At 33.2% G+C, this 25,882-nt stretch overlaps 3 protein-coding genes and 1 pseudogene across 4 annotated transcripts; 3 read left to right on the forward strand and 1 right to left on the reverse strand.

Moving 5' to 3' along the window:
- Positions 1–820: 820 nt before the first annotated feature.
- Positions 821–3,460, forward strand: MTPB1 (metal tolerance protein B1). Of its 2 annotated transcripts, XM_088255460.1 has the most exons (3): positions 821–1,247; positions 1,613–2,803; positions 2,927–3,460. In XM_088255460.1, exon 2 carries the CDS (start codon positions 1,613–1,615, stop codon positions 2,762–2,764), a length of 1,152 nt encoding a protein of 383 aa, XP_088111586.1. In that variant the 5' UTR covers positions 821–1,247; the 3' UTR covers positions 2,765–2,803; positions 2,927–3,460. The 2 variants fall into 2 exon arrangements, with proteins under 2 accessions (XP_088111586.1, XP_021833676.1); XM_021977984.2 differs by lacking the exon at positions 2,927–3,460 and having other exon boundaries at positions 1,613–2,859.
- On the reverse strand, positions 3,376–5,596 carry RABA2D (RAB GTPase homolog A2D). Its single transcript, XM_021977985.2, has 3 exons — positions 5,391–5,596; positions 5,083–5,275; positions 3,376–4,044 (listed from the first exon to the last, which is right to left on the reverse strand). Exons 2-3 carry the CDS (start codon positions 5,245–5,247, stop codon positions 3,559–3,561), a joined length of 651 nt encoding a protein of 216 aa, XP_021833677.1. The 5' UTR covers positions 5,248–5,275; positions 5,391–5,596; the 3' UTR covers positions 3,376–3,558.
- Positions 5,597–8,531: 2,935 nt separating this feature from the next.
- On the forward strand, positions 8,532–10,063 carry LOC110773466 (BTB/POZ domain-containing protein). The gene is made up of 4 exons (XM_021977987.2): positions 8,532–8,847; positions 8,937–9,042; positions 9,609–9,727; positions 9,831–10,063. The coding sequence occupies exons 1-3, from the start codon at positions 8,736–8,738 to the stop codon at positions 9,685–9,687; spliced, it is 297 nt and encodes a 98-aa protein (XP_021833679.1). The 5' UTR covers positions 8,532–8,735; the 3' UTR covers positions 9,688–9,727; positions 9,831–10,063.
- A 1,144-nt stretch (positions 10,064–11,207) lies between these two features.
- LOC110773453 (subtilisin-like protease SBT4.4) lies at positions 11,208–24,290 on the forward strand (annotated as a pseudogene).
- The last annotated feature ends 1,592 nt before the right edge of the window (positions 24,291–25,882 follow it).

The following is a 25,882-nucleotide window of genomic DNA, read 5'->3' on the forward strand; positions in this document are numbered from 1 at the left end:
AACCCAACAAGAACCCAAGGTATACAACTACATGTCTTGTTCAGTTTCTACAAGTTATTTTGTTCGTCATATTTGCTCGTACAAGTTGAAGTTGAACCCAACAATTACGCTTTGACTTGGTAAGGAGGGGTGGGCTAATATTTATGAGAGTCAAAAACTATGGAGAGCTTAGTCTTCTTTTACCAAATCCTGCACCATAGCCCACCCCGGTCACACTTCCGCCCTTGTTTACACGTTCATAACATGTTAACACAAAACATGATGGGGTCTTTTCTAGCAAATATGACCTGGTTTTTTTTGGGACTTTTTATGTTGAGAGGAACGATAATATACAAAATTTATACGAACAATACGGATACAAAGACTCGAACCTAGAACCTTGTATGGGAGCGCAATTACTCCATACAACTACACTAGTGGATCCTTTACTATGACGTAATTTTGTGGCATACGTAGGTTATGCCATAATGTGCCTTATGTTTTGCACTTGAGTTTAATCTCCTTCATTTACATTAGAATAATTACAATATCATTTTGTGAAAACAATAAAAGTAAGAGAAAAAAATGATCATTTAGACTGAGAACTAATTGTCACCGGGGGTCTAGTTGGGTGACAAATAATCTTGAGTTACAAACTAATGGTTTCAAGTTCGAACCTCCATAATAACACATTAGTAGTGTGTATTAGAAACCTCCTCACCTCTGTTTTTTTTTTTTTTTGGTCTTGTTCATACCTCACCTTATAATTTAGACTGTACCTTATAAGAGTGAGAACTAATTAATGGTTATTAATTTACATTGACGAGTCAATATAAAATAAGGCAAAGATAATTAGTAAAGGGATCCAACTTCTTCGGTACTAGTCTTTGATGTGGGAACAGAATTCTTCAAACTCTTGCTCGAATCGAATCGAATCGAATCAAATTTGAGTGAAAATCTCAAATTTGATTTACCACAGCAGGCCGACCCATCAACTCCATTGTTTTCGTCCTGATTGCGATGTCTTTAACGTTAAACCTAAAAGGACCGTAGTCCCCGAGAATTGAGGATTGAGCATTCAGAATGCCATTTTTTACTTCTTGACGACTGAGCACACACATTATGAGTGATTTTCCAACTTTCCATGTACGTGACAACCAAATTAATTCATTTCAATCTTTCCCTATAAATTCCATCGATACTTTCTAAACCTGTGAGACCCCAAAGAGACCCATCAAAGCTGTTCTTCGCTCTCCTCTGATTCTCAGGTACCTCCAATTGATCACTTTAAAAAAAATTCTGTTTATTTTTGTTTAACTTTTTGGATTCTTTGATTTTTTTGAAGTGGGTATTTGGATTTTCATGTGGATTTTGATTATATGATTGTATCAAATAAAGCATAATGGTAGTTCATGCAATTTGAAGTTCTGGGTCTCTTAGGTTAATTAGGTGTGTTGATTGGGAAAAAAAAAATTAGGTGTGTTGCAAAATTGAATGCTTGGGATTGAGCAGGGCGTTAAAATTGATTCTTTATGATCAGCAAGCACCCCTAATTATATTAATGAATCTCTTTATCATATTTTCCCCTCCTCTTTTAAGAAATTAAGTGTTAACCATGACTTTGCTGAAGCAGATGGACCATGAGGAGGTACCCTTTACTAGAACAGAGTCTCAGGAAATTGAGATCCCAATAGTATCTGAAGGAATTGATGCTCTTCCTGTGCCACCACAGTTACCTTGCTCTTCTGTTTGTGTTTTCTTCAAAAAAGAACATTGTAGTTTGGATTCAAGAGAACGGTCCAAGTCAGCAAAAAAACTTTGTGGACTCATTGTTGCCTCTGTCTTGTTTATGGTGGTAGAAATTATTGGTGGTGTCAAAGCCAATAGCCTTGCAGTACTCACGGATGCAGCCCACTTGCTCACTGATGTTGCTGGATTCTCCATTGCTCATTTCACAGTAATGGCTTCAGGTTGGGAGGCAACATCATACCAGTCATTTGGATATCACCGTCTTGAGGTTTTGAGTGCCCTTCTGTCTGTGCAGCTAATATGGCTGGTCTCTGGGATCTTGATCTATGAAGCAGTTGGCAGAATCCTTCACAAAAATGAAAAGGTGAATGGATTCCTCATGTTTGAAGTTGCAGCATTTGGATTTCTTGTCAACTTAATCATGGTCATGTGGCTCGGTCATGATCACACTCATCATGCCTGTGGAGGCTTAGGACATGATCATAATCAGGAGCATAATCACGATCATCATCATGATCATCATCACGACAGGGAGGAAGAATATGCAATAACTGAAGACGATAAAACTAGTCTGGTATCAAGTTCTCCGGAAAATACTAAAATATTAAACATAAACCTCCAAGGAGCTTACTTGCATGTCATCGCTGATATGATTCAGTCTGTTGGGGTGATGATTGCTGGAGGCATCATATGGGCAAAGCCAGATTGGTTTGTAGTTGATCTGATATGCACACTCATATTTTCTGTTTTTGCTGTTAGCACAACTACATCGATGCTTAGAAATATATATGGCATACTGATGGAGAGAACACCAAGTGAGATTGATATCACCAATCTAGAAAAAGGCATCAAGTGCATCAAAGGGGTTGAGGATATTAACGACCTACATGTTTGGGAACTGACAGTTGGAAAAACGGTTTTGTCTTGCCATGTAAAGGCAGAGCCGGCAGTGAGCTCTAGTGAGATAATTGGCAAAATTAGGGATTACTGTGAAAGAACTTACAGAATACATCATGTAACTATACAGATTGAATAGTAGACTTCAGATTCAGCCTATCCTCTGTTTGTTTTTTGGGTAAAAAACCTACACTTTTGTTGGATCTTATTAAATTCTTTACCTTTTCCTCTTAACCTTTTAATAGAACTTGAGATATGGAAAGTGTGATGCCTTTGTCTACCATCCTCACAAATTGGACAGGTTTTGAGCACTTAAACTTCAAGCCACTCAGTTAGTGAGGAACTGGCAAACAAACCCAGGCAACCACTACATTCAACGTTTGGTTAACTGAACTTCGGATTGAGTTGAGCACAAACTGTTTACGAACTCTGCAACCCAGAATAACAAGAAAAAAATGCACGGTGCAAATGCCACCACCACGGAGACTTCGCAAGCAAACCAATTACAGGAGAGAAGGTAAAAGAAGAAGTGAATTTAGGATATAATAAAAAGGTATTAAGCCTTTATTACAATTTTAGAAGTGGCTTAGAAACGAAACACTGAATAAAACTCTGAATCTGTTCCATTGATTCTTTAATTTGAGATGCCAAGTTCTACCTAACATTCCAAATTTCGGTAGTTACACTTTATAAAAAGCAACATATAAGTATAACAAATGGTGAATCATAAGTAAAAGCAGACCCCCGAAATGTACCAATACTACTGTAATTTCATTTTCACAAGCTTTTTTTATCACAACTCAATGAAGTAAAATTGTATTCTACATGCCTCCCTGTCACCCAAAAAAGAAGAAAAAAAGAAACTAAAGAAAAGAAAAAGAAAAAGGTCTGGCATCCAGAAAATATTTCCCCTCCTCTCCTAGGTGTCATCTTTTATGTAGAGCAGCAACCTCTCTTGTTATTGTTCCCAGAAGCATCACTAACATTGATAGTGGTTCCTTGACCAGGCAGGGTAGTCGAGACTGCTTCCTGAGCTGCCAGTGCTTTTTTGCTTACAATATGGTAGATCTCAGTAAGAATAGTTTGAAATGCCTTCTCAACATTGGTTGCTTCCAATGCTGATGTCTCAAGAAATGAGAGACCTTCCCTCTCAGCCAAGGTCTGACCATCATCCTCTGAAACAGATCTAAGATGGTTCAAGTCAGACTTGTTTCCTGTCATCATGATAACAATGTTCGAATCTGCATGGTCCCTCAATTCACGGAGCCACCTTTGGACATTTTCAAAAGTTGGACGCTTAGTTATGTCATAGACAAGGAGAGCACCCACTGCCCCTCTATAGTAAGCACTGGTGATAGCACGGTATCGCTCCTGACCTGCTGTATCCCAGATCTGTGCCTTCACAGTCTTTCCTTCAACCTGTAATTCCAGACAAGGAGTTTTAGCTCAGATCAAATTGCAAGCCATAATTCACAAACCCACTTGTGTCATCTGTACATTGTATTTATGGTTCTTTTCTAGTAATCAACACATACTGAATGGTACACTACAAAGACAATTGTATGTTTCAAACTCATGAATATTCTCTGGAACCAGTATTACGCCATTCATAATACAAGAGAAACTTAACATTCAACCGTATTAGCTGCACATGTTGTTAATGCTAGAAAAATGTGTCCTCATCGGTCTGTATACAAAGCGTTCAATCAACAGGCCATATGCACAACACAAAACTAACTGACCCATAGTATCCTGACCCACCAAACAAACTCAAGACTAGATTTAAACAAACCCCAACCTCATTGGGCCGTTATTTAGTTTCCAATTGTGATCAGTTTGTACTCTCTTATTATGTTCCAAATAGGAAGGATGAAGAAAACTGAGACACATGTTCTTGCATGTACCTCCATGAAACTATGCAAGTTTGGTTTCATTATCAAACTTAAATATCATCAACAGTCAACTGCTTGAAAAATCAATCCTCTCTATAGAACTCTGCAAGCCAGCCTTAGTGTAAAATAAACCCCCACTTCTATCAAACAGGAAGACTGGATGTTTTCCACACCGGTTCATCAAGCTTATTTGGCCATTGAGTACCCCACACAGAACAACCAATTCTGATCTTCTAAAAACTAAAGTACTAAAAGAAACAAACCCAAGCTCCATCCACCAAGCTATTAATAACAAATTTGATGATCTTCAATCAAAGAAGTAAATCCATAAACAAAATCCAAATAATCATCACAAGCTCTTAAGCATCCAAACAAAACTTCAACCAAATGAATTCAAACTCCTAAAACCCCAAACCTTAAACCACCTCGGAAACATCACAAACAAATATCACATTCAACGCCAATAAAATTAAGCAAGTAAAACATTTATCAACATTCACACAGATTTACACACAAACAGACTAAGCAAGACTTAGAAACAAGATCAAATGAGAAGGTGACTTGCCTGGAGAGTTCTCGTAGCGAACTCGACGCCGATAGTTGACTTAGATTCCAAGCAGAACTCATTTCTGGTAAACCTAGAGAGAATGTTAGATTTGCCCACACCAGAGTCACCGATCAACACGATCTTGAACAGATAGTCGTACTCGTGGTCTACTCTACTCGCCATACAGCCTCTCCTCTCCGATCTCTCTAACCTGCAACCAATTCAAATCCAAACACACCGTATCAAAACCGTACACACACAATTATACATATGTATATACACATATATATCTAGATCTGAATTCTGAGACTCATCGCATGACTTACCCTAAGGCGAATCGATCGAGGAGAGAATGCGATCCAAGTGTTGGATCAAAGTCACTGCACGAATTGGAGCGGAGAGAGCACAGCAGAGGGTTGTGGTGTGGTGTGGGCTTTTCAAAGAGCAAGGAAATGAGACAAAAAACGGAAACAACGATGAGGTGGATGGAGAGAGAGAGAGAGAGAGAGAGAGAGAGGGCCAAAGGAGGCTTTTGAAAGTTGAAACGGCAAATAAATAGATTCCTTTCTGGGGTGGAAGACGGTGTCGTTTTGTAGGACAACTGGGACTTTGTCATTCGTCAATGTGAGAGAGAGTGAGACAGTGAGAATCATGCCTCTGACAGGGGCAGCCTGGCCTGGCGGTTGGTGCCAGAGGGATGTTTTTAATTTTCAATTAGTGTTTTCCCACGCCATTAATTAATTTTAATTAATTAATTAATTAATTCAGATTTGTTTCCTGTTTGGACAGTCGCCAGCGCAAAATGAACGGCCGATTAATTGTTGATTGTGCCTAAATTCTATTTTAGAGCTCACCTACATCAAAAGTTGATAATTTTTGTTACACATATTAATAAATTGTTGAAATTAGAGGTTTGCTAAACACATATTAATACATTGTCTCAACGGGAGAAACTAAGATATCTAAGTAATTTGATTCGCATTTTACAGAAAAAAGAAAAAAAACATAGAAACGAACCATTCCAATTTAAGATAATTTCTCTCTCGAATTTTTTCCATCTTCAACGATAAGATTTCGCAATTGAAAGTAACATAAGGAAATATAGAATATTTATGAAGAGAAATGACCGAACCAAACTGCTTAGTAAGTTTGGTTTGATTATAATAGCAAACAAATGATATTAGCAATCTATATTCATTGACAAAGTACAATTGTTTTTACAAATGCTGATGACATTCAAGAAGCGTGAGCCATTAACCTTTTCAGCAATGATCTTGATGAATTTAGCTTAGCATTTTTCATGTGGTGAATTTAAATTACTTTAACCTTATTTTATACGTGGGGTGGGGTGAAACTTTTGTGCGACGGGTAGTTAGGCCATCTCCAGCCATGGGCTATATCCCAAATATAGCCCTAAAATCATGCAAAATTCATCTCCAGCCATGGGCTAAATAAAATTTTGGTCAAATTTGGAGGGCCACATTTGGCCCTTTAGCCCTCCAACCAGGCCACATATAGCCCACCTTTAATCTAGGCCAAATTTTTGTGGGCCCATGCATTTGCTTTTTAAAAGCCAACAATAAAGTAAGATGATGTCATAGCTGGATATATATAATAAAATATGAAGGATCCTAAAATATAGCCCTGCATGGTTGGAGATGGAAAAATTTAACCCTGCACTATTCTTTAAAAAATTAATATTTTGGAGGGCTAAATTTTTAGCCCTGGACTACATTTAGTCCTATGACTGGAGATGGCCTTATAGATGGTTTAGATTTTATTGGGCACAATATATATAGCTTAGACTTTTAGTGTGTTTAAAGTAACGAAAAGCATCATTAACCATTTGAATATTTTGCTAATATAATTGGGTTTCATCATTGGATGTGTGAGTAATCAAAAACTATCATGTGAAGTCAAAATGTAATAATTAACAGTAGCGTCCAATGATCAATTTCTGAATATTGCAACCAAATCGTCACGTTGACTTTGGAGGTGCAAAATTGGCACAGAGATTCCATAACCCTTTCTCTCTTTCTTTTGGAACTAGAGTTCATTAGAAACTCATAAAAGGGTTCAAAATACAATATAAAAGTGAGACTCAACAAACTGAGCTAAACATCAAAACAAAAAGACCAGAGGTCCAAATTAAAGACATAATGCCCACAACAAGCCTAAAGCCCACATATGCATAAAGCCCACAAAAGCTCAAACAAAAGGTAAAGACAGCAAACAAATCCTAAACAAAACTCAGTCGAGTTGCTGCCGCTACCAACGCTATGCCACTGCAACTTAATGAAAAGTAATATTTTAAGATGAATTACATTTAGGAGGAGATTTGTAGTTCAAATGGTTAAAAATATTTATTCCTGCATTTAAGGTTCTAGATTCAAGTCTCTCTCCTTCAATATCGCTTGTCTAAAAAATAGAATTACATTTTGCACTATTGCTCTAATCTCAATAGAGAAATTCTTATATATGGCAGTTCAGATCACGTGGAAATGTGACCACCCTCACAAAGACTGAATTCCCCCTATAGTTTGGCCACACAGAAGAATTGTTCACCACCAAAACCTGTGCGTTATGCTTATGAACACTCACTATGGCCTCGTGGCCTGCAAGTAGTACGGTTGAGAAAAAAACTAGTCGAACCGATTAAGCCAAACTAAGTTGAGCGATTTGCTTGATTTTTACACTAAAATTATAATTTTAGACCAAACCAAACCACAATGTATTTGAGTTAGTTTGTTTTGATTTATTTGAAAACCACTTAAATTTATTAGTTTTTTTTTTAAATTGACATTTTATTATTGTGTTCATCACACACATTGATATTAAACATTAAGTACCAAAAACTAATATCCCTAAACTATTTCAGTTTGACGTCATCTCTATCTTCATCTTTTTGATACGAAATTCTTACAACTATTATACAATTTGCGGTATAAAGTTTCCTTTGATATAGGTTCTCCAGAATAAATAATATTTATTTAATTCCTTAGCAAGAGAGACCACCCAAACCAAAACCTATCACTAATAGATTTATTCGGGTTGTTCAACTACTAATTTAAAGTGTAAACCAATTTTCTTTGGTTCAGTGTGTGATTTTAGACTTAAACTGAACAAACCGCATTATGCACACCCCTACAAGCATCTTAAAATTTTAATAGAAATTTTGAATACATGCAATAGTCTCTAAATTATAAGAGATAGGTGTAATGGAGGTTCGAACTGAAGACCACGAGTTTATAAGTCAAGACCCATTGGAAAAAAAAGAAAAAAAAGAAAAAGAAATTTGATAATAAAAAAACTAGAAATTCTTTAGGAAATAATATGTTTGCGTAAGTTTTTATTTTTGAATTTTTGTTGAATTATTTTTGTATAAGCGTGAAACTGTGGGGAATGAGTTTAGGGAATAGGAGAAGACGTATTCGCACTACAAAACGCATGCTTGTGAAATATTAGCTTTTACGCTTGGTTCTGAAGGCTCCCACGGAACTTGCCGCTGCCAGAATCTAACTCCATAAGATTATCAGACAAATTCGTCTTCTTCAACCTCAACGCAGAAGCAAAATCAATTAAACAGGCTTTCTCACTGAGTTTATAATTCTATCTCGTCCCTCCTCTATCACTCAATTCGAAACTCAATCAATCTCGACTTCCACTGCAAGATGAGGAAGGAAGAGACTGTGAAACTAATCAGCGCCGAGGGCTTCGAGTTCGTGATCCACAAAGACGCCGCCATGGTCTCTCAGACCATCCGAAACATGCTCACGTCTCCAGGTAAGGCCTTTTCTCTGTCTAATTGGTTTTAACTGAGGAGCAATTTGGGGCTTAGGGTTTGAAATCACATGGCTTGGTTTTTTTGGTAGGGAGTTTTGCTGAAACGGAACACGGCGAGGTGACGTTCCCTGAGATCAGCACCACCATTCTTGAGAAGATCTGCAAGTATTTTTACTGGAACCTTCAATATGCAAGGTTTAGATTCTCTCCCTCTGCTTTTCCCCCTATTCTGCTTATAATTATTTTTGCAGCATCCATGCTAATGCTTTGAAGATTGATGGGTTTCTGAATTGAAATTTATATTGAACAATGAATAAGTTAGTGGAGATTTTGCTCTCCAAACTGCCTTTCTAGACCGCCCATTCAAACAAAAATTCGCCTAATCAATGGTTAACATTAAGAATTATGCTGGGATCAGTGGCCCCTCGAAATAGTCTGTCTTCCATAATAGGTTGCTAGAGTTTGCATGTTAGGCTGCTAGAGACTCTAGGATCCTTCAGTCTGACATGTTATATTGTTAGCAAAATTTTTGAGTGCTTTATAGGTCTATTTAATGATTTTGATTGTTTACTGATGGACTTGGAGACGGTATAATTAGAATGTTCTGCGTATCGTCTCTTGCACCAATTTTAATTGCTGGATTCTTACCAAGATAATGGTGGAAAGTTGAATTGACCAAATTTGAGAGCGTGGTCAGAAGGCTGGTTTTCATCGACTCTCCTTTTCCCTATTATTGACTTGTCATGTTGCTCTTTTGACAGTGGGAAGCAGACCGAGTTTCATATTGAACCTGAATTGGTTCTGGAGTTGATGATGGCAGCCAATTATCTCCATACATGAGCATGCCATCTCTCTTGGGTGACCAAGTCCTATTTAACATGTAAGAAAACTTTTTGGAATCACTTCCTGAGATACACATGCATTAGTTTTCAGTTTAACTTGGTTTAAGTCAAGTTTCTGTCCTTGTATTTGGATACCTCTAGTGATTGCCCAGGAGGATGTACGAGGATGTGATCGTTACCTGAGAGGGCGTGAAAAGCATAGGAAATCTACGTTGGTGTCAAGCACTGGAATTCTCTCCTAGACTGCAATGTAGTATATATATATATATATATATATAAGATTATTGTAGTCAAATTCATGCAGTTATAACTTATAAGATATTGTAAGATTACTTTCGAGACATTAATGATTAGTCTCAGAATCATCACCATAAGTAGAATAGTTTTTGCAAGTTGTTTTCTATGTGTACTCTATTCTCAGAGCTGATGCAAGTTAGTTGTGCTTGTTGGCAAGGCAAGGGGATAAGTACAGTGACCTCTCGTTAGTGATATTCTTGGAGATATAACAGCCCACACACTTTATTTAGAGTGAATTTGGTGTTTTGGTGATGCCTTGAAAAATCAGTGTTGTAATGATAATTTGTAAAAATCAGTGTCTTTTTCTTATGTCAAATGATTACAATAGCCATGGTGTTGAAATATAATTTATCCATACGTTTGATTTAAAAGAAGTATTTTGTCAGTGGGGTATAGCTCGGTTGATTGAGCTCACCCCTCTCTTAATCTTTTGTACTAAAAAAAAAAAAAATTTTTAACATGTATTCGTGCGTTTCTCTTTTATATATAAATTCAGCTTTCAATTTAATAACCTCAATTAAGTGAGTTTTTCATTAATAAAAAGTGTGCTCCTTTTTTTTTCTTTCTCTAATACAATTTTCAATAACTATTTTACAAGATGACTTCACACAAATATATGTTTCTATTGGGTAATTGAGATAGTACCATGCCAAATCAAACTAATGTTCATATTTCTCATATTTTATAATACGATTTCAATAAATATTTTGACAATAAAATTTTCTAAATTAGCAGTTCGTCACGAGGATGTTAATTGTTACCAAAAACGTCAATATCTTGTAGCAAAGCCAAGCCAAGTGTTAGAAGCAAGTGTTAGAGCAGATGATAATGGTTGACCCTTGTATTCCAGATTAGCCAAATCCAGGATTTTGCAGCAACTTTAAAAGAAGACTGTGTACTTGAACATTACCATTTTGGTGATAGCTGGGTTTGACCTGCTATATCCATACATGAAATTCCCATGCTTTCTAATCCCCATCTCTGCATGATAATGGTTTTGACATAATAATTAATTGCTGGTTGATTGCCACTACTGAATCCCTCTCTGCATGTCTTTCATTTGCAACAAACTTTAAATTATCTGGTGTCTGAATTTAATGCAAATCCCAATCTGATTACAACTGCCTTTTAGGAGTGAGAAAATCTGGATGCATTAAATTAGTCCCAGTATATAAAGTGCACTTCAGCCATGAAGTTTTTGAGCATTGAACAATTTGAACAATGGCTAAGTGTGGAGCTTTTCTGGTTTATAATGCTTTCTCCATTTTCATACTCACCATGAGCTTTTTATGCAAGGCCACTGATAAGGATAGAAAGGTAAGAGTCATTTGTGTAGCAAAACAAGTCTTCTTTTTTACTTGATGATTACTAATTACAATGCAGGTTCATATTGTGTACTTGGGGTCTCTTCTTGATGGGGAGTACTCTCCTATGGCTCACCACCTTAACATTCTACAGAGTGTTGTTCAGGGAAGGTAAGCATATCTGAATCCTTAAGCTTATTTTACATTTTGGGCCTTTTAGTTACAATCTCTCTCTCTCTCTCTCTCTCTCTCTCTCAGTTCTCCTGAAAATTTATTGGTAAGAAGTTACAAAAGGAGTTTCAAAGGATTTGCTGCCAAACTCACTGACCAGGAAAGAGAGAAACTTGCAAGTGACCTCACTGAGATACTTTCTTATTCCATTAATAAAAGGATTAGTATGGTTTGGTTTGAGAGTTTATAATGTTTATAATAAACTGTGTATTGCAGAGAGGAAGGAAGTAGTCTCTGTCTTTCCAAGCAGAACCTTCCAACTTCAGACAACAAGATCGTGGGAGTTTATGGGTTTAAATGAGAAAGTCAGTCGAAATTCTGTCGTTGAGAGTGTGAAACTAGCAAATTAATATCTATAAAGTACAAACTAATGAAACTTGGAGGGTCCTTTTTTCTTTTTTAATTTGGAGGGTCCTTTTTTCTTTTTTAATTTATATATTAAATAGTATAGATAGACCTTTTAGAATAGTATAGCCGTCCGTCTATACTACGATTTTGTTTTCAAAAATAGTATAGTCACACGTGGTGTCTAATCGCTGGAGAGTCCTAAAAAAAATAAATAAACATAGTCCAGCCGAGCGGCTATACTCTGTGTTTTTAATTTTTTTAAAAAAGTAGAATTGTCTTGACACGTGGCACCTAATGACTGGGGTCCTCTTTTTTTATATATAAAAATAGTACAGCCGAACGGCTATACTCAGTTTTTTTAATGTTTTTTAAAAACGTATAGCCGTTCGGCTATACTATTTTACAAAGCCTTTAAGCAGCATAATATGTATTTCTCTTTTTAATAACTGTGATTAGTAATTATATTTTAGTTATTATTTACTTAGTGAATATTAAAGGAAAAAAAGAAAAAGAAAAATTGAATTACTATTTATTGAGTAATATAATGCATGAAGTTCATTAAAATATTTGATACTAATTATTCACTAAAAAAACAATAATTAAAATATAATTACTAATTTAACTAATTAAATCAGTCAAATATATCATTTAATTACTAAAAATAAAATTTTAAAAAATTAATTAACCTAAACATCCTAAGTTTATATATATATTTTTTAAAAAGACCTCTTCCGACAAAATTTCGTCGGCAAAGATTCTTTTGTCGGGAGAAACCTAATCCGACAAACATTTGCCGGCATAGACCTACGCCGACGAAATTTCGTCGAGAGAACTGTTTAGGTTATTTTTTTGAAATATAAAATTAGTTTCTTTACTTTTGTTTTTTCGCCAACTTCTTTAATTTAATTAATATCTTATCCTTTTTAATTTAAATTCTTCTGTGCAAAAACAAAAAGAAATAATAATTTGTTTTCGATTGGGTGTCTTAATTAGACTTCCCAAGAGCCCAAGAGTGGCTATAGTCCTTTGTATATATATATACGTACGTACGTATTTTTCAATAATACATTCGTATTCTATACACGTCTATTGTTTTTTAAGTCGTATTGTACATGTACTAATGCTTAATACACATATATTTTACAAAAATTTCAGTAATTCACACAAAGTTCACGTATTATACAAATAATTCTCACATATTATTGAATACGAATAATATATGTTATAAAAGTTATACTGAAATATTATATAATGGCTTCTTAATATCTACTTTGGATATGTTGAAACTAGCAAATTAATATCTATAAAGTACAAACTCATGAAACTTGGAGGGTCCTCTTTTTTTTTTTTTTTTAATTTGTATATTAAATAGTATAGATAGACCTTTTAGAATAGTATAGCCGTGCGTCTGTAGTACGAATTTTTTTTTCCACAAATAGTATAGTGACACGTGGCGTCTAATCGCTGGAGGGTCCTTTTTAAAATTAAAAAAGAAAAACAAAATTTAGTAGAGCCGCGCGGCTATACTGTGTGTTTTTAATTTTTTTTAAAAAGAAGAATTGTCTTGACACGTGGCGCCATATGACTAGGGTCCTCTTTTTTTTTTATATATAAAATCGTACAGCCGAGCGGCTATACTGAGTTTGTTTTAATGTTTTTTAAAAAACGTGTAGCCGCTCGGCTATACTATTTTACAAAGCCTTTAAGTAGCATAATATGTATTTCTCTTTTTTCATTACTTTGATTAGTAATTATGTTTTAGTTATTATTCACTCAGTGAATATTAAAGGAAAAAAAGAAAAAGAAAAATTGAATTACTATTTATTAAGTAATATAATTCATGAAGTTAATTAAAATATTCAATACTAATTATTCAATAAATAAATTATAATTAAAATATAATTACTAATTTAACTAATTAAATCAGTCAAATATGTTATTTAATTACTAAACACAAAATTTTAAAAAATTAATTAACCTAAACATCCTAAGTTTATATTTACTTTTTTTAAAAAGACCTCTCCCGACGAAATTTCGTCGGCAGGGGTTCTTTCGTCAGGAGAAACCTAATCCGACAAACATTTGCCGGCATAGACCTATGCCGACGAAATTTCGTCGGGAGAAGTGTTTATGTTTTTTTTATTTTATTTTTTTTGAAATATAAAATTAGTTTCTTTCCTTTTATTTTTTCGCCAACTTCTTTAATTTAATTAATATCTTGTCCTTTTTAATCTAAATTCTTCTGCGCAAAAACAAAAAGAAATAATAATTTGTTTTCGATTGGGTGTCTTAATTAGACTTCCCAAGAGCCCAAGATTGGCTATAGTCCTTTGTATATATATATACGTACGTACGTATTTTTCAATAATACATTCGTATTCTATACACGTCTATTGTTTTTTAAGTCGTATTGTACATGTACATACGTATTTCTAATGCTTAATACACATATTTTTTACAAAAATTTCAGTAATTCACACAAAGTTCACGTATTATACAAATAATTCTCACATATTATTGAATACGAATAATATATGTTATAAAAGTTATACTGAAATATTATATAATGGCTTCTTAATATCTACTTTGGATATGTTGAAACTAGCAAATTAATATCTATAAAGTACAAACTCATGAAACTTGGAGGGTCCTCTTTTTTTTTTTTTTTTTTTTAAATTTGTATATTAAATAGTATAGATTGACCTTTTAGAATAGTATAGCCGTGTGTCCGTAGTGCGATTTTTTTTTTCCAAAAATAGTATAGTGACACGTGGCGTCTAATCGTTGGAGGGTCCTTTTTAAAATTAAAAAAGAAAAACAAAATTTAGTACAGCCGCCCGGCTATACTCTGTGTTTTTAATTTTTTTTTAAAAGAAGAATTGTCTTGACACGTGGCGCCATATGACTGGGGTCCTCTTTTTTTTATATATAAAATCGTACAGCCGAGCGGCTATACTGAGTTTTTTTTAATGTTTTTTAAAAAGAGTGTAGCCGCTCGGCTATACTATTTTACAAAGCCTTTAAGTATCATAATATGTATTTCTCTTTTTTCATTAAATAATAACTAAAACATAATTACTAATTCAACTAATTAAATCAGTCAAATATATTATTTAATTACTAAACACAAAATTTTAAAAAATTAATTAACCTAAACATCCTAAGTTTATATTTACTTTTTTTAAAAAGACCTCTCCCGACGAAATTTCGTCGGCAGAGCTTCTTTCGTCGGGAGAAACCTAATCCGACAAACATTTGCCGGCATAGACCTATGCCGACGAAATTTCGTCGGGAGAAGTGTTTATGTTATTTTTTTTATATTTTTTTTGAAATATAAAATTAGTTTCTTTACTTTTGTTTTTTCGCCAACTTCTTTAATTTAATTAATATCTTATCCTTTTTAATTTTAATTCTTCTGTGCAAAAACAAAAAGAAATAATAATTTGTTTTCGATTGGGTGTCTTCATTAGACTTCCCAAGATCCCAAGAGTGGCTATAGTCCTTTGTATATATATACGTACGTACGTATTTTTCAATAATACATTCGTATTCTATACACGTCTATTGTTTTTTAAGTCGTATTGTACATGTACATACGTATTTCTAATGCTTAATACACATATTTTTTACAAAAATTTCAGTAATTCACACAAAGTTCACGTATTATACAAATAATTCTCACATATTATTGAATACGAATAATATATGTTATAAAAGTTATACTGAAATATTATATAATGGCTTCTTAATATCTACTTTGGATATGTTGAAACTAGCAAATTAATATCTATAAAGTACAAACTCATGAAACTTGGAGGGTCCTCTTTTCTTTTTTTTAAAATTTGTATATTAAATAGTATAGATAGACCTTTTAGAATAGTATAGCCGTGTGTCCGTAGTGCGATTTTTTTTTTCCAAAAATAGTATAGTGACACGTGGCGTCTAATCGTTGGAGGGTCCTTTTTAAAATTAAAAAAGAAAAACAAAATTTAGTACAGCCGTGCGGCTATACTCTGTGTTTTTAATGTTTTTAAAAAAAAGTGTAGCCCCACGGCTATACTATTTTACAAAGCCTTTAAGTAGCATAATATGTATTTTTCTTTTTTCATTAAATAATAACTAAAACATAATTACTAATTTAACTAATTAAATCAGTCAAATATATTATTTAATTACTAAACACAAAATTTTAAAAAATTAATTAACCTAAACATCCTAAGTTTATATTTACTTTTTTTAAAAAGACCTCTCCCGACGAAATTTCGTCGGCAGAGCTTCTTTCGTCGGGAGAAACCTAATCCGACAAACATTTGCCGGCATAGACCTATGCCGACGAAATTTCGTCGGGAGAAGTGTTTATGTTATTTTTTTTATATTTTTTTTGAAATATAAAATTAGTTTCTTTACTTTTGTTTTTTCGCCAACTTCTTTAATTTAATTAATATCTTATCCTTTTTAATTTAAATTCTTTTGTGCAAAAACAAAAAGAAATAATAATTTGTTTTCGATTGGGTGTCTTCATTAGACTTCCCAAGAGCCCAAGAGTGGCTATAGTCCTTTGTATATATATACGTACGTACGTATTTTTCAATAATACATTCGTATTCTATACACGTCTATTGTTTTTAAGTCGTATTGTACATGTACATACGTATTTCTAATGCTTAATACACATATTTTTTACAAAAATTTCAGTAATTCACACAAAGTTCACGTATTATACAAATAATTCTCACATATTATTGAATACGAATAATATATGTTATAAAAGTTATACTGAAATATTATATAATGGCTTCTTAATATCTACTTTGGATATGTTGAAACTAGCAAATTAATATCTATAAAGTACAAACTCATGAAACTTGGAGGGTCCTCTTTTCTTTTCTTTTTTAAATTTGTATATTAAATAGTATAGATTGACCTTTTAGAATAGTATAGCCGTGTGTCCGTAGTGCGATTTTTTTTTTCCAAAAATAGTATAGTGACACGTGGCGTCTAATCGTTGGAGGGTCCTTTTTAAAATTAAAAAAGAAAAACAAAATTTAGTACAGCCGCCCGGCTATACTCTGTGTTTTTAATTTTTTTTTAAAAGAAGAATTGTCTTGACACGTGGCGCCATATGACTGGGGTCCTCTTTTTTTATATATATAAAATCGTACAGCCGATCGGCTATACTGAGTTTATTTTAATGTTTTTTAAAAAGAGTGTAGCCGCTCGGCTATACTATTTTACAAAGCCTTTAAGTATCATAATATGTATTTCTCTTTTTTCATTACTTTGATTAGTAATTATGTTTTAGTTATTATTCACTCAGTGAATATTAAAGGAAAAAAAGAAAAAGAAAAATTGAATTACTATTTATTAAGTAATATAATTCATGAAGTTAATTAAAATATTCAATACTAATTATTCAATAAATAAATTATAATTAAAATATAATTACTAATTTAACTAATTAAATCAGTCAAATATGTTATTTAATTACTAAACACAAAATTTAAAAAAATTAATTAACCTAAACATCCTAAGTTTATATTTACTTTTTTTAAAAAGACCTCTCCCGACGAAATTTCGTCGGCAGAGCTTCTTTCGTCGGGAGAAACCTAATCCGACAAACATTTGCCGGCATAGACCTATGCCGACGAAATTTCGTCGGGAGAAGTGTTTATGTTATTTTTTTTAAAATTTTTTTGAAATAGAAAATTAGTTTCTTTACTTTTGTTTTTTCGCCAACTTCTTTAATTTAATTAATATCTTATCCTTTTTAATTTAAATTCTTCTGTGCAAAAACAAAAAGAAATAATAATTTGTTTTCGATTGGGTGTCTTGATTAGACTTCCCAAGATCCCAAGAGTGGCTATAGTCCTTTGTATATATATACGTACGTACGTATTTTTCAATAATACATTCGTATTCTATACACGTCTATTGTTTTTTAAGTCGTATTGTACATGTACATACGTATTTCTAATGCTTAATACACATATTTTTTACAAAAATTTCAGTAATTCACACAAAGTTCACGTATTATACAAATAATTCTCACATATTATTGAATACGAATAATATATGTTATAAAAGTTATACTGAAATATTATATAATGGCTTCTTAATATCTACTTTGGATATGTTGAAACTAGCAAATTAATATCTATAAAGTACAAACTCATGAAACTTGGAGGGTCCTCTTTTCTTTTTTTTTAAATTTGTATATTAAATACTATAGATAGACCTTTTAGAATAGTATAGCCGTGTGTCCGTAGTGCGATTTTTTTTTTTCCAAAAATAGTATAGTGACACGTGGCGTCTAATCGTTGGAGGGTCCTTTTTAAAATTAAAAAAGAAAAACAAAATTTAGTACAGCCGCGCGGCTATACTCTGTGTTTTTAATTTTTTTTTAAAAGAAGAATTGTCTTGACACGTGGCGCCATATGACTGGGGTCCTCTTTTTTTTTATATATAAAATCGTACAGCCGAGCGGCTATACTGAGTTTTTTTTAATGTTTTTTAAAAAGAGTGTAGCCGCTCGGCTATACTATTTTACAAAGCCTTTAAGTATCATAATATGTATTTCTCTTTTTTCATTACTTTGATTAGTAATTATGTTTTAGTTATTATTCACTCAGTGAATATTAAAGGAAAAAAAGAAAAAGAAAAATTGAATTACTATTTATTAAGTAATATAATTCATGAAGTTAATTAAAATATTCAATACTAATTATTCAATAAATAAATTATAATTAAAATATAATTACTAATTTAACTAATTAAATCAGTCAAATATGTTATTTAATTACTAAACACAAAATTTAAAAAAATTAATTAACCTAAACATCCTAAGTTTATATTTACTTTTTTTAAAAAGACCTCTCCCGACGAAATTTCGTCGGCAGAGGTTCTTTCGTCGGGAGAAACCTAATCCGACAAACATTTGCCGGCATAGACCTATGCCGACGAAATTTCGTCGGGAGAAGTGTTTATGTTATTTTTTTTAAAATTTTTTTGAAATAGAAAATTAGTTTCTTTACTTTTGTTTTTTCGCCAACTTCTTTAATTTAATTAATATCTTATCCTTTTTAATTTAAATTCTTCTGTGCAAAAACAAAAAGAAATAATAATTTGTTTTCGATTGGGTGTCTTGATTAGACTTCCCAAGATCCCAAGAGTGGCTATAGTCCTTTGTATATATATACGTACGTACGTATTTTTCAATAATACATTCGTATTCTATACACGTCTATTGTTTTTTAAGTCGTATTGTACATGTACATACGTATTTCTAATGCTTAATACACATATTTTTTACAAAAATTTCAGTAATTCACACAAAGTTCACGTATTATACAAATAATTCTCACATATTATTGAATACGAATAATATATGTTATAAAAGTTATACTGAAATATTATATAATGGCTTCTTAATATCTACTTTGGATATGTTGAAACTAGCAAATTAATATCTATAAAGTACAAACTCATGAAACTTGGAGGGTCCTCTTTTTTTTTTTTTTTTTTAAATTTGTATATTAAATAGTATAGATTGACCTTTTAGAATAGTATAGCCGTGTGTCCGTAGTGCGATTTTTTTTTTCCAAAAATAGTATAGTGACACGTGGCGTCTAATCGTTGGAGGGTCCTTTTTAAAATTAAAAAAGAAAAACAAAATTTAGTACAGCCGCCCGGCTATACTCTGTGTTTTTAATTTTTTTTTAAAAGAAGAATTGTCTTGACACGTGGCGCCATATGACTGGGGTCCTCTTTTTTTTATATATAAAATCGTACAGCCGAGCGGCTATACTGAGTTTTTTTTAATGTTTTTTAAAAAGAGTGTAGCCGCTCGGCTATACTATTTTACAAAGCCTTTAAGTATCATAATATGTATTTCTCTTTTTTCATTACTTTGATTAGTAATTATGTTTTAGTTATTATTCACTCAGTGAATATTAAAGGAAAAAAAGAAAAAGAAAAATTGAATTACTATTTATTAAGTAATATAATTCATGAAGTTAATTAAAATATTCAATACTAATTATTCAATAAATAAATTATAATTAAAATATAATTACTAATTTAACTAATTAAATCAGTCAAATATGTTATTTAATTACTAAACACAAAATTTAAAAAAATTAATTAACCTAAACATCCTAAGTTTATATTTACTTTTTTTAAAAAGACCTCTCCCGACGAAATTTCGTCGGCAGAGGTTCTTTCGTCGGGAGAAACCTAATCCGACAAACATTTGCCGGCATAGACCTATGCCGACGAAATTTCGTCGGGAGAAGTGTTTATGTTATTTTTTTTAAAATTTTTTTGAAATAGAAAATTAGTTTCTTTACTTTTGTTTTTTCGCCAACTTCTTTAATTTAATTAATATCTTATCCTTTTTAATTTAAATTCTTCTGTGCAAAAACAAAAAGAAATAATAATTTGTTTTCGATTGGGTGTCTTGATTAGACTTCCCAAGATCCCAAGAGTGGCTATAGTCCTTTGTATATATATACGTACGTACGTATTTTTCAATAATACATTCGTATTCTATACACGTCTATTGTTTTTTAAGTCGTATTGTACATGTACATACGTATTTCTAATGCTTAATACACATATTTTTTACAAAAATTTCAGTAATTCACACAAAGTTCACGTATTATACAAATAATTCTCACATATTATTGAATACGAATAATATATGTTATAAAAGTTATACTGAAATATTATATAATGGCTTCTTAATATCTACTTTGGATATGTTGAAACTAGCAAATTAATATCTATAAAGTACAAACTCATGAAACTTGGAGGGTCCTCTTTTCTTTTTTTTTAAATTTGTATATTAAATACTATAGATAGACCTTTTAGAATAGTATAGCCGTGTGTCCGTAGTGCGATTTTTTTTTTTCCAAAAATAGTATAGTGACACGTGGCGTCTAATCGTTGGAGGGTCCTTTTTAAAATTAAAAAAGAAAAACAAAATTTAGTACAGCCGCGCGGCTATACTCTGTGTTTTTAATGTTTTTAAAAAAAAGTGTAGCCGCACGGCTATACTATTTTACAAAGCCTTTAAGTAGCATAATATGTATTTCTCTTTTTTCATTAAATAATAACTAAAACATAATTACTAATTTAACTAATTAAATCAATCAAATATATTATTTAATTACTAAAAATAAAATTTTAAAAAATTAATTAACGTAAACATCCTAAGTTTATATTTATTTTTTTGAATTAAACTTCCCCAGAGCCCAAGAGCCCCAAGGCCCAAGGCCCAAGTCTTTGATTAATTTAATTATTATTAATGGAAGCCAAATCCAAAACCAAGCCCGTTAGCCCAACTCTCCAATGTTAACTGCACTTACTAAATCATCGTTGTGCTTTGTTTATAAACACCTTAATAGGAGTGTGAATTTTCGATGTGGATTTTCTAATTTTTTTCACGCTTCTTCATAGTGTTACCAACCCCATCCCTGAATTTCTTTTCTACCTGATTTTCTGAAAAATGCCTTTCTTTTTCCACCATTGCCTTTTCAATAGCTTTTATTCTTCTTTGTAAATCTTGCAAGTCCGAAACACCATCTGATACCATGGCCACTTTATCTCTATCCAAATGAGAGTTTCAGCATGCAGAAAGTCATCCTGGATACATATGATATCCAAAATCGCGTGCACCATTGAACTATTGAAATTTGGTGTGATCGTCACTGGAATTTGGCCTGAATCTGAGAGCTTTAAAGACGATGGTTTCGGTCCTCCTCCTAAGAGTTGGAAAGGTGTTTGTGACGGTGGCAAAAATTTCACCTGCAACAAGTACATTCCCTCCATTTTTTTTTTTCTCACTTATTTAGTCATATTACAGGATCATGCAAATCATCTTTAGTTGGAGATCTGATATTCTAAAGTGTTGTGAAAACGCCCACAAAAATAACCATGATGAAACTAACCAGAAATAGAGGGAATCTTTGATAGTGATACTCTCATTGTGCTTCAGGCAACTGATATAAATATCACCTAGACTACCATATTTTTTCTTGAGAGAATGATAAAAAGATGGCTCCATGTGCTCTGATTCATTATTTGGATTCAATCCAATCCAGGAGAACTACCAAAGTGTTTAAGCACTCTTCATCCAAGAGTGTACTGAACTACTCTATTTCGAAACTGTTATCTCGATATATATTTTTGGCCCTCATCCTGCTTTTTGGATCACGACGTTGTCCAATATAGAAAACCAAATCCATGTAACTAATTCCAAAATATAGAAACCAACTAAGTACTTTTTAGTTATTGTTGTTCTTTTTAGTACTAAATCATAAATAGACAAATGCATCTTGCATGACAGCAATATATATGCAGCATTGTTGTAATAACTGTTGAGCTCTGAACTTAGAAAGATTATATCAACATTCTGAAATGTTTATTTTGCAGCAAGCTTATTGGAGCTCGACGTTACACAGCAGAGTCTGCAAGGGATGAATTGGGTCATGGAACTCACACTGCCTCAACGGTAGCAGGGAATGCTGTTAAGGATGTAAACTTTTATGGACTAGCAAATGGTACTGCAAGAGGTGTTCCTGCTGCGAGAATCGTAGTGTATAAAGTCTGGGGCCCGTCCTTGGGTCACAATGTCTTGGCTGCTTTTGATGATGCTATTGCTGATGGTGTTAACATCATTTCAATTTCAATGGGAAATGACGACCCTGTGGCAATTGGTGCTTTTCATGCAATGAAGAAAGGGATACTGACTTCACAGTCTGCAGGCAATATGGGTCTTAAAGTTGCTTCTGTGGTAAGTGTAGCACCATGGATATTAACAGTTGCAGCAAGTAGCATAGATCGCCGTTTCACTGACAAGGTTGTGCTTGCAAATGGAAAGACACTAGTGGTGCGTCTCATCAACTTCTTTTATCCTCGAAATAAATCTATCATTGTTACTTGCATATTATGTTCTATGCTTTTTAATGGTCTTAACACAAACAGGGGGAAATGTGTTAACACTTTCACATTAAATGGAACAAGTTTCCCTCTGATATATGGAAAAGATGCTGGAACAAAAAATTGCACTGGAGAAGATGCTGGGTGATTCTTGTGTCCATTTATTTTTCACGTCAAAGAGGATATACGAATTGTTAAGCTTCTAGAGTACTACTGATTTGTTGTTGCATTGCAGAGATTGTGAAGAAGGCTGCCTCGACGGTGACTCTGTTAAGGGAAAGATAGTGCTATGTGATTCGTTAGCTGGAGATAGAGGGGCATACAAAGCTGGTGCACTTGGTTCAGTTTTGATGAATGAAGTAGGATACAATGTTTCTCTTGTTCCCTTATTAGCTTCAACAGCTTTAATGAGGGAAGAGTATAATGTGGTCAGGTCCTACACGAACTCCACTAGGTATAGATTCTTTTGGACACTCAAAAGGCAATTGTGTCATCATATTTTCTCTCTTGAAATGATTGAGTGCTTCTGTTGTTTTATAGAGATCCTCAAGCAAACATATTTAAAAGCGAAAGTCATAAAAGATCCTGCTGCACCTACTGTCGCTTACTTCTCTTCACATGGACCGAATATAATTTTACCTGATATAATTCAGGTAAATGTTTCTTTTCACCTTCTGTTATATATCACATATATATCCCGGATACAGTCATAAAATTTGTGCTCTAATGTGTTTAGCCGGATATAAGTGCCCCGGGGGTAGAAATTTTGGCTGCGTATTCACCTGTTGTTTCTGTCACACGACTTCCACAAGACAAGAGGCATGTAAAATACAATATATTATCTGGAGCTTCCATGGCTTGCCCCCATGCTGCCGGTGCAGCTGCGTATGTTAAAGTATTCCACCCTAATTGGTCTCCGGCGGCAATCAAATCATCTCTTATGACTACCGGTACTGTCCTCATAATAGCTGTTACTTGATTAGCCACATCTTGATTTTAAAATTATGATATTCACCTTTTTTGGTTTGTGCATGTAGCTTGGCCCATGAATGGTACCAGCAACAACGTTTCAACTGGTGCATTTGCTTATGGATCTGGACATATCAATCCTGTAAATGCTATAAACCCAGGGCTTATTTATGAAGCTTCTGAAGAAGATTACATAAAGTTGCTATGCACAATCTATGATGAAGGCAAAGTAAGACTCATATCAGGAGATAAAAATGTTGGCCTTGCAAACTCCACTTACAAGGCCACAATCTTCTCGAACTCGAATGCTGATATCAAAGTAGTGCCCGAAGTCCTTTCTTTCCAGTCCTTGGATGAGGAGAAGGATTTTGAGGTGACCGTTGTCGGAAGCGATTTGCCAGATGGAGCACAAGTGTCTGGATCACTGGTTTGGTCCAATGGGACTCAACGTGTTAGAAGTCCAATTGTTGTTTATACATATATTCAACAAGAGCACCAGAACATGGTTACATGAGTAATGAGATTTACATTTTTAAAGTGCTTTAGATGAAATAAACAAAAGTAGAGAAATTCAATTCAACTAAAGTCCTGTGCATCTTTTGTGCTTTTTTTTCTTCTTTTTTCTGATGCAAAACAATAGTCTTCTCTTTTGCTTGATGACCATTAGTAAGATTACAAAGCTACACAATCTGCCATTATAAAATTAAAAAAAGGGATCTTTTGAGGAACTCTTTGAGAAATAGTGTTTTACATTTTTAAATGTGTTTGAATGAATAAAAAGTTGAGCAACTTTGGCTTTAGTTTTTTTAATTGTTATCAACCACTGTTATTTAAAGATTAAATCCAACGGTCGCTGTGCATTTAGGATTTTCCTTCTTTTTATTTATTTATTTTTATTTTTCTCTGTCATCGGGCTTTTTCCTTTTCTGATATTCTTTCTTTCTATACACACTCTGATTTGAAGACATTATTAAGAATTTAATATAGAATTTTTGTATACTTACACATATTTCCTTGTTTTTCTATTGGGGAATCACTGTGGTTTCTTGTTCTAGGTTGGCCAAGGACCCAAACTTCGACTAATAAAAGTGTAATCTTCACAACCCAGAAAAAAATTGTCTGAAATTTCCAGAGAAGCATTAAATTGTGTATGAGTTGTATTTGAAAGAAATGAAAAATTAAAGTACCATTTCTTTCATGGAATAGAATATGTCATGTGCTGGTGTGCATGAATATGAATGACCCTTTTGGTGATCACCAGGTATGATCTACTCATCCATACATGTAGCAGCTTGTGCTTTCTTGTTGCAGAAAAACACATTTAAAATTTGAACAATTTTATATAATCCTACATGGAAAGACATATTACAACAAATATAATGGGTATGACATAATGATGGCTGCCTGACTAAGCGATTCGATCCAAATGAATTGTTGTTTTACTGCTGTTATTGTAAATAATCCTGAGGAGTGAAATCAAGGCTTTTTCAACAACTTTAGAAATACTATAGTAGCTGTTGTGTAAATTTAGCTCCACCAAAATGGATTAAGCTGCATCCTCAACTTGTGATACTCGCAAGTGCACGAACCGTTGGTAGTTTAGCGTATGTAAGTGCGAGGTCGATTCCACAGGGATTGGTGATTGAATGATCCAATTTAGTTTCCCTACACAAAATAGAAACAAAAACAAAGAACATAAAACAAGGAAGAAAGAAATAAGTAACTCAAGCAAATAAGTTCCCAAGTTCAATTAGATTAATGGATTGATTCTAGCTAAAGTATGATTAAGCCATGGTGTGTGGTCATAACCTTGTGTTCCTAATTCCCTAATTTGATCATTTGTTGTCTAACCTAAAATTAAGCATTAGGAACCCATTAAGCATAGAAGAACATTTTAAACAACCAAGCATGTATCTAATCCCTGTTGTCGAATGTCCATACATACTCTTCCTATTCATAGTTCAATTCGAATTAAAGCATGGTGTATACTCTTAATTCAAACCAAGATAGCTAACATGCAAGCCTAAATGGTGATCAATCATTCAAACTAGCATATTAACTTATAAGCATAATGAATAAGAACAAAAACCATAATTGAAACTTGGA

Source organism: Prunus avium, chromosome 6, assembly GCF_965620075.1.
Source record: "Prunus avium chromosome 6, drPruAviu1.hap1.1, whole genome shotgun sequence".
Lineage (NCBI taxonomy): Eukaryota > Viridiplantae > Streptophyta > Magnoliopsida > Rosales > Rosaceae > Prunus > Prunus avium.

What these genes read in the sequence shown, in the direction of transcription:
- LOC110773466 (XM_021977987.2), top strand. Translation starts at nt 8,736, where the DNA reads ATGAGGAAGGAAGAGACTGTGAAACTAATCAGCGCCGAGGGCTTCGAG. An exon ending in AAACATGCTCACGTCTCCAG is followed by an intron (nt 8,848 to 8,936) that starts GTAAGGCCTTTT and finishes TTTTTTTGGTAG; the next exon opens with GGAGTTTTGCTGAAACGGAA. An exon ending in TGGAACCTTCAATATGCAAG is followed by an intron (nt 9,043 to 9,608) that starts GTTTAGATTCTC and finishes CTCTTTTGACAG; the next exon opens with TGGGAAGCAGACCGAGTTTC.
- MTPB1 (XM_088255460.1), top strand. Translation starts at nt 1,613, where the DNA reads ATGGACCATGAGGAGGTACCCTTTACTAGAACAGAGTCTCAGGAAATT.
- RABA2D (XM_021977985.2), bottom strand. Translation starts at nt 5,247, where the DNA reads ATGGCGAGTAGAGTAGACCACGAGTACGACTATCTGTTCAAGATCGTG. An exon ending in TCGCTACGAGAACTCTCCAG is followed by an intron (nt 4,045 to 5,082) that starts GCAAGTCACCTT and finishes CTGGAATTACAG; the next exon opens with GTTGAAGGAAAGACTGTGAA.